Genomic DNA, 8,832 nt, shown 5'->3' with positions numbered 1-8,832 from the left:
ACAAAACAGTCATATAAGTCAAAGTTTACTCAACTCATTCTTCTTACTTCTTCTACTTCCGTACCATTGATTCATTAATGTTGAAGTCTCTGGCAGTTCCTCTATTCCCATGTTCTGGTCATGAAAACAGGGTTTGATCTTTGGTTTCATTTTATAAATTGGACTTATTTTTCTACAAAGGTTTGAACTTTGAGGGTGTTTAAACAAGAGAGAAACGTGTGAAAATGTTCATGCCTGTCTGAGAAACGTGTATAAAGTGTGTAGTGAGGGGTTTTACAGCCTTAAAACATCTATAATAACTGTAAAAAAAATAGAGCTGACTTCTTCGCGGATTTCACCTATGGGAGGTTATTTTTATAACGATAAACGAGGGACCACTGTATAAAGTCTGTATTTTGAGATACATGAGACTGACAGACCACAACATAGGTATTACATCCATTAATAAAATGAAAATAATAATAATAATAATAATTTTTATTATTATGATACTCTAATGCAATTTTCTCCTCTTATGTGCCTTACACCATGGTGAGGACCACTGGCACAGGGCCGCCCATACGGCCACTCCGGCCCTGGCGGTGGGTTTAATCTTCCCCAAACTGAGCAGCGCGCTGTTCAGAGCAGCAGAGCGCTCCATCAGCCTGGTAAGCCGACACCTGTCTGCCACGTTCATTCCTCCTCGGCGGATCCACTGCTTTGCTTCGGTCATGAAGAACAAACATAACCAGCAGGTGAAGACATCGGCTTCCAACCGATTCGACATGTCCAGCTTTGAGGTGTCTCTCCAGCAACTCAACGATCTGTTGACGGACGAAAGCGGCTTCTACAGCTGGCCGACAAAACACTTCCATGAGGTCTACCCGAGGATATACGTCGGCAATGCGTGAGTCATTGTTGTTATGTATAAAGCGCTTTTTATAGACAATACAAATCCTTGTTTATGACCACGTGTTTGTAAAAAGCCTATATCATTCTGAAAATATGCTCATACGTGCAGAATGTACTATGAAACTTACAGAAAAATATGGAGAATGAATTAAGTTATTATTGTTATTAGATTATACCCATATCACGAGGAAAGGTCAGCCTGCTGAGAGGATTTACTGAGTAATGAAAAATGTAAACACATTATTGCATCTGTTTGCTGTGCACGAGCACGCTTCACTCATGCGCTGTAGAAAGATCTAGACGCTCCAGAGAATGAATACTTTAGCTTGAGCTTACTAAAAGGACTTATTGCTATTAACCAGCACTGCCATATATGTGACATATTTAGATTTTTTAAAAAGTCGTATGGTATGGCAAAATCCATTTTTTCTCTTGTCTGAGTGTGAAAAAAATAAATAAAAGGATGCAGGAAACCAACCAGGACACCATGGCCTTCACAGTCTGATTAATTTTTGAAGAGGTGGAGGAGAGAGCGAACATGGCAGGAATGGAGGAGTTTTAAATAGCTCATGTTCTTAACCTGTTAGCAGAGCATCCACAGAGGCATGCTCCACTTTTACTGATTTCTGCATGGTCAGCACTGGTGGCACACTGAACTGTGTTGAATTAATTCTTTGGAAATGATAAACTATACCTCAGACATCCAGGATCCAGGATGTCTGAAATCAAGTTTTATTTGTAGCCTATAGCACACTTAAACAACAGACATTGACCCAAAGTTGGAGACGGAGACATTTATTTTCCAGTACTCCAAAAAGTACAGTTTGAAAATGCATGAAAAGCTAAGAGGTGTCTTTTATTGTGCTGTGGAAAATCAAAATCACAAAATGTGTTTCAGAATTTGCAAATTGATGAGCTGATTCATCACATAAGTCAGTGCTTTCCCCTAAATGAGTTGCCTTTATAAGTTAAAAGTATCGGCAATTGAAATACAAATAGAGGGCTGCTCTAAGAAGCATGTTAAGGAAAGTGAAATGCAGGCCAACACAGAGGGCTTGGTTTAAATTTACTTCAGTTAAATGTTATTAATATAGCACCAGTCATCTCATTGGGCTTTATATTATAGAGAGTGAATGATCTGTATTAGTAGCATGTGGCAACAGTGGGGAGGAAGAAATACAAGACAGACATGAAAAAAGGAAATAGGACAAAACACTAAGTTCATTTGCCATGGGGAGGAGCTTGCCTAGTTAGGCATGCACTAAGAAGGATGAGTACAAGATGCCAAAGACACCCAGAAAACAAAAATTCTCATCTCCCTGGTGACAGCTGGTTGAAGTACAACCACACATGTTTACATTGTTTCTGCACAGAGAAGAAGGGTAATGAGACTGTCTCTGTGTAATGAGACTCTCTTGCTGCCATTAATCGGTTAAATGTGTGTGTGTTTTATAAAACAGACACTAACCCAGTTGGTAGATGGTTGTAAACAGATGGCCACACAATGTCTTTTGCACTTACTCAGACTCTTAGAAGTGGAAAATTTAGATGTTCTTGAACACAATCTTTGTCCTGCTAGAAAGTCTAACGAGGACATTCAAATGAGGTTCAATAAGTACCTCGAACCAACATCAAGGTGACATCTATGGCATCAGTTGAACTTTTATTTTTGAGCTATTTTTCAAACAGGAATGTTCCAAAGTGCTTTTAGTTACCCTGATGATGTTATGTGATGAGCTTTCAGTTGATGTCGGGTAGTTTTTGGAGCTTGATCCATGCTAGAAACAATGAAAAACAGTTAGCATGATGTTGTCTAAAGGCAACAGTTATGCTAATAAGGAAAAAAAGTACTTAGGTTAGCAAAACTGTCTTATTTTGTTTTCAAAATTGTCTTTTAAGAGTGATTATATAAATGAGATGAAGCATGTTCATGAAGCTTTAGAGGCTCTGATTCAGTGGAATCAGACATTTGTTTAACTCTCTTCATAATCTCTGTGATAGCTAGCCTGAGTGTTAGCTTACTATAGTGAAACATTTGCTGCTAACACGTGACACTACATGGCATTTTCTTATCTCACACTCAGAAACACTCTTTCCCCCAAATAAACATAACCAATTATAGAAGGTAGTCACAATGTTTATTAGATGACAGATAATCCTGTTTTTTAATCATATAATATAATTGATAATTAAAAAGTACTGGAATTCCAATGAATTAATGCACATGGTAAAGTTTGAGGCAAACATCATTTGAATTCCTTCACAGTGAGGTATGCAGTGAGGAATCTTCTAGATTTGGAAGAAAATAAATTTTACATGGCTGACTCTAAAAGCTTTACAGCAGCACTTTGCGTTTTTTGTTTTTTTTTAAGACCAGTGAGTCATAGCGAGACCTCTCTAGTATATGTGAAGGACGGAGCAGAATCCCTGTCTGTTAGATTTCAACAAATGTACTCCTCACAAATATAGGCTTGGATAGATAAGGGAAGCATATCTGCACATAACATGCACCCACGCATCCTTCTTTCTCGGCTGCTGTGTTTATGCTTTGATGTTTCTGTCCTGATTCCACTGAGTTGGCGTTCAGTTTGAGCACCAGTCTGCAGTCTGCTCTATTTTTAGCTCTTTACATCTCTGAGGCAGGAGGTGCTAAGTGAGGCAGCCTTCCCAGAAGTTCACAGTGAAAAGAAGCACATCTCTCTGAGGCACAGCAGTCCATTTATATGATGGGAAAAGGAAACATGAGACAGAAAACTGTGACACTGAACTTCCTTCTTTATCTTTTGTTTCCAGAAGAATCTGTTCAAACTGAAGAAACGCCATCAGCAACAGCTCAGGTTCATTAACCTGTAATTGCTAGTCAGCATAGACTGTATATAAAAGATGGATACAGTCACCGTGATATCAACCACTGGTTAGGGATGGGCCTTTGTGAAGGTGTTAAAAGCAAGGGGTGACTATTATAACTACTGATATAATCCTTGTTTGACCTTAAATCATCAATGGAGTCGATGAATGTAGATGTTTATGTAGACTGTTCTAGAGATTTACAGTAGCAGCCCATAGTTACCTGATTCAGAAAAACAAATGAATAATGAATGAACAACATGTTGGCTTATTTCCATTAAGTCACACTTGACCAGCGGGGTTCCATAATATATAGTTTAAAAAAATCATGGATTGTCTGGAGCCATGTTTCCATATTTAGTTTCTCAGTTTTTAATTTGTAGCACCGTTACCTTGAAATTATTTCATTTGATAGCTCGGCTTCTGCTGGCCTCTGCTGGCCTCTGCAATCAGTGCAGTCTGGCCTTCTAGCTAGGCTGCACTGATTAAATGCATTCCTTTTAAGACTGCTTTTTTTCAGTTCATGAATTAACTGCATGTGAAGAAATTGTCATTAGATAATTGCCAGTGTTTATAATGAACTCAACAATGGTGCCATTCAAAGCAACCTTACTGCCAGTTTTAGCCAGCATGAGTGGTTAGTTTGTTTACTCTTACCTGCTTGCTGCAGTTAAAGCTTGAGAGAATAGGAACCAAATGCAGATAAATGAAAGCCAAGGACGTAGTTCTGTGGAGCAAATATATCCAACTGTGCAAAGACAGGAAGGAGGACAGATGCTGGCAACACATCCGTAAACAAGGCAGGCTGGTTTGTTCTTTTATTCATAATTACTGTTTTATTCTACTTTCAAATTCAGTTTTAGTTCTATAGCATCGTGTCACAGCAACAGTAATCTGCAGAAAGGACCTACAGTATCAGAGAGAAAGCCTCAACAATCGGATGATCCCACAATACAGAGCATTTAGCAGTGGTAGGGAGGAAGAACTCATTTTTAACAGGAAGAGGCCAATAGCAGAACGAAAACAGTCGTCTGCTGTTTCTTGGGGGTTGAGGGGAAAGAGATGACTACAAGAAGATCATATAGACAAACTGAGGTTACACAAAATTTTATGACATGCATTGTTTGCGATTGTGGCGAGTCCAAAGCCACACAATGTTGAAATTTAACGAAAACCTTTTGCAGTAGTCCAAACACAGAGTCAGAGCGGTCAGACTGTGTTTAGTGTGCTGTCACGTTGATATTTAGTACAACCTGTAAAGTCCCCTTCATATTGCATATATGCTTGTTTTCTTTTCTTGATGCAGATTTGTGGCGACGAATGTGATGCGCCTGAAGCGCCTGGGCATCACCCACATCCTGAACGCTGCAGAGGGAAACTCCTTCATGCACGTCAACACCAGTGCTGAGTTCTATGCTGGCACAGGCATCATCTACCACGGCATACCGGCCAGCGACACAGACCACTTCGATATCAGCGTTTACTTTGAAGAGGCGGCCGATTTTATCGAGAAGGCTCTGGCATACAAAAACAAAAAAGGTCAGAATGTATGTTCTGTTTGTCAGAGTGAAGTATTTGAAAAAATACAGTCACATCACGCTAACTGCTAGAAGTTCTAGCCAGTCAAGATGCTGGCTAGAACTAAACAAAGACAACATTTGCCATTAGTTTGTAAAAGAAGAGTTTTATAAGTTTCATACTTTTAGGCGAATACTTGAATTAGATTTGTCAGGTGACAGGTTTGAGGGCTTTTGATCAAACTTTAACACCTGTATCTCTTTTCCTCTGTAGGTAAAGTCTACGTCCATTGCAGGGAGGGCTACAGCCGCTCGCCTACTTTAGTTATCGCCTACCTGATGCTGCGGCAAAACATGGACGTCCACACTGCTCTGGCCATGATCCGACAGAAAAGAGAGATCGGACCCAACGACGGCTTCCTTCGGCAACTCTGTCGGCTAAACCAGAGGCTGTCCTCTGAGGGGAAGCTCTGGAACAAATGAGGCAGGCAGGAAAGCATGCTTATGCCTAATCGCACATCCGTCCTTTCACTTGTTCGACAGCCTGAACGAGCCACAAATACGTGAGGGAATGTTGTGGAAGCGAGGAGAGTCGAAAATGAAAGACTTGTTCTTTCAGACTAAATGTATGTTACAAAACAATGACACATACAGTAAATCACTGGGTCCGCCTGCTAAACATGGAATGTAATGTGTAAATTCGGGTACACTGAATTCCCAGCATGTTTACAGGGTCTCACGTCTGTTGTGAATATTACGTTCATCTGAGTTCACCTCGTACTTTTCAGATCCAGTCTGTGTAGCGTAAATGTTTTCCTGTTGCTCACTGTTTCAGAGAACATTTTAAGATTAAGAAGTAAATGTTAATATACATTTATATATGTTTGAAGTGGTGAAAATTTAGATAGTATAGTGCTGTGTGAAACTGTCACTGCCTTTTCTCATTGAGGCTTCCTTTCTCTTTCGCCCTCGTGGCGTCGAGCCCTTAGTGTTGGCTTCTCTCCTGAAAACACTGCCAAATGTCTCAGTGCCAGCTGCTCCCGAAGGGGACTTCAAGTGGACACTGTGATTTTTTTTCAAATCGAATCAATGATTTTATTGCACTAGTTGGAAATATATATATATAATAGCTATTTTTCAACTTCTAATACTCTGACACTTATGTACAATATAAATGTTTATTATATGCTTTAGGTAAGTGCACATATTGTGACCTCGCATCTGATAGCCTGCCTCAAAAGTATTTTTCAGTCTAAACATCATTCTACAATTATTGTGCTTTATAGAGAAATGTTAAAATATTTTACATTGCCAAATAGTTACCTTTTTATTAAAGAAAAACTAATGTACTTTAATATTATTGGATCTGCTAAAAATAACTGTACTTATTTATGAGAGTTGGATGAAAAGATTAACTGTAAAACACAAACCTATAGCCGCCAGTTAGCTTAGCACAAAGGAAAATGCTACGCTATAGCACAGTAGCTAATATAAATATGAGAAACATTATAGTTGGACATTTTGGTACTTAGTATTTTTGTAGAAAATTAAACAAACAAGGAAAAGCATGTTAAATATTGAGCTTTACAATTTTGTGTGTACCGTTATGTAAAGGTAGGCTCCTTTGTTTTGTTTTTTCTTTTTCTTATTTTTTTAAGCTACACTAGCTACCTGCTAAAAGTAGCTTTGTACATGTTTAGTATACAAACACGTGGTATCGGAGAACTTCTAATACAGAGTTCATCAGTAACATCCTCCCTTTTTATAATGGTTTAGGTTCCATTTTTACCACTGATGTTTCAGAAAAACCTTATATATAAACTTTTGGGTCATGAATCAAGCTAACAGGCTACAAGATGAATCATGACCATGAAGAGATTTGATTTTAATCCCACTGCAAATACCAGATACCACAGGAAATGATCCTTTTCAATATCACAGCGTTGTATAATAGTTATGAGTAGTTAAGAATATATTTTGTAGTTCTCCTGTGTGTGTCGTGGAGTATAGCCTAAATAATGATATGATCCACTGCTTCATTTGTTGCTGCAATCACTGTTCTCACAGTTTCTGAGAATAACCCCCACAAATCTAAAATTTAAGGGTATCCATAAATCACATTTTTCAAAATAAAAGGGATAGAGATAAGCGGTACCATTCCATTTTTAGTTCTTTTAGCCGTTGAACTCCTTTCGCTTGCAGTCATTGAGGACCATCTTGCAAGTGCCCTCTGTTGAGCTTTTAACTGAAATACAGCTAAATGAGATTAACAGGACATTGAATTGTGCTCCCTTATTGGCCCCAGTGGTATCAATCCATTCATCTAGCTCTCATCATGACCATGAAACTGTTTTTCAAAATGTCAAACTCTTCCTTTATTGTTCGCTTTGGGAGATCATTTGAATTCTTCCACTTTGTAACTCTGTAATTGTAAACTGATTGCAGTGTTAATACTGCCAGAACACGACAATTGTTGCTTCTCAGTCAACGCCTTTTACACATTTGTATGTTCATATGAGTGTTTTTGTCACACTATATCTAGTTTTATATTGTACGGCAGCATGTCAAAGTAACACTTTTAGCCCTTTGTACACACAGCTGTATATCTGTGTATATCTGCTGAGTCATGGTGTGCAATATTAAGTGTGCATTATTCCTCATAATGTGCATTAGTGTGCCTGTGACTTGTGAATCATCATGTGCATTACTGAGTAGTGGTGATGTAACTGGTCATGTCAGTCAGTAGACTTTCTGTGAGTCTCACAGATGATGACACTGCTCTTATGAAGTGCACTTTATCCAATGACACTGGTGATTGTTGTAGCTCTCTTTCATATATTCATAAATAAATAAATGAAGTAAACATGGCTGTCTTTCTTTAATGTGTGGCTTCTTTCAAAGAAAAATATCTCAGGTGTGAGAGCTCAGCCAAGATCCACAGCTAGATTAGATTACACAATGCATAATAGCAGCAGTTACACAATAGCAAATGTTTTATTTTATCCCATAATACAGAATTCAGAACTGCACAATAGTATTTTTTACCAACAAGGAGATTCCCAAAGTGTTATGAGGTGAAATGATTGCATATCTCAGCATGATGTAGAGAAGATGATGAAGAAGTTTCAACCTTAAAAGAACAACAACAAAAAACTGTCTACAGCAGATGAATAGTATCTGAAAGTCATGAACTCAAGAAGAAGAATCCAAATGTGACACAGGACCTTACAGATGATCTGGTGGCTGTAAAGAAGGTAAGGAGGGGAAATGGGAGAAAAGGGTGTCATGTGAACTGAACTAAAAGTCAATGGCAAGAGATTTCATGAAATCATAAATCCAAATGTGGAATTTTTGGTTCAAATCATCATCAGAATGTATGGTGGTGGTCAGAAGAGAGATACAACAAGTGTTTATAGCCATCTGTAAAACACGGTGGAGGCTCTGTTGTGTTTTGGGCTTCATTCAAGCCAGTGGTGTTGGGGATGTTGTCAAAATTGACAACATCCCCAACAAATTGATAAAATGACAGTCAGATTTTGATCCACCATGCAGTACTCTCTGGAAAGCATTTGATTGG

The 8,832-nt window shown here is 38.5% G+C and overlaps 1 protein-coding gene across 1 annotated transcript; it reads left to right on the top strand.

The window, feature by feature from the left end:
* Positions 1–575: 575 nt before the first annotated feature.
* LOC102077703 (dual specificity protein phosphatase 3) lies at positions 576–8,121 on the top strand. The gene is made up of 3 exons (XM_005468577.4): positions 576–886; positions 5,045–5,277; positions 5,530–8,121. The coding sequence occupies exons 1-3, from the start codon at positions 711–713 to the stop codon at positions 5,736–5,738; spliced, it is 618 nt and encodes a 205-aa protein (XP_005468634.1). The 5' UTR covers positions 576–710; the 3' UTR covers positions 5,739–8,121.
* The last annotated feature ends 711 nt before the right edge of the window (positions 8,122–8,832 follow it).

Source organism: Oreochromis niloticus, linkage group LG4, assembly GCF_001858045.2.
Source record: "Oreochromis niloticus isolate F11D_XX linkage group LG4, O_niloticus_UMD_NMBU, whole genome shotgun sequence".
NCBI lineage: Eukaryota > Metazoa > Chordata > Actinopteri > Cichliformes > Cichlidae > Oreochromis > Oreochromis niloticus.
Note: the sequence above shows the minus strand (reverse complement) of the source record. Positions and strands in the feature narration are given on the sequence as shown.

Excerpts from the sequence above, each read along its gene's own strand:
- LOC102077703 (XM_005468577.4), top strand. The coding sequence starts at position 711 with ATGAAGAACAAACATAACCAGCAGGTGAAGACATCGGCTTCCAACCGA. Across the intron at positions 887-5,044 it reads AGGATATACGTCGGCAATGC|ATTTGTGGCGACGAATGTGA; the intron begins GTGAGTCATTGT and ends TTCTTGATGCAG. Across the intron at positions 5,278-5,529 it reads GGCATACAAAAACAAAAAAG|GTAAAGTCTACGTCCATTGC; the intron begins GTCAGAATGTAT and ends TTTCCTCTGTAG.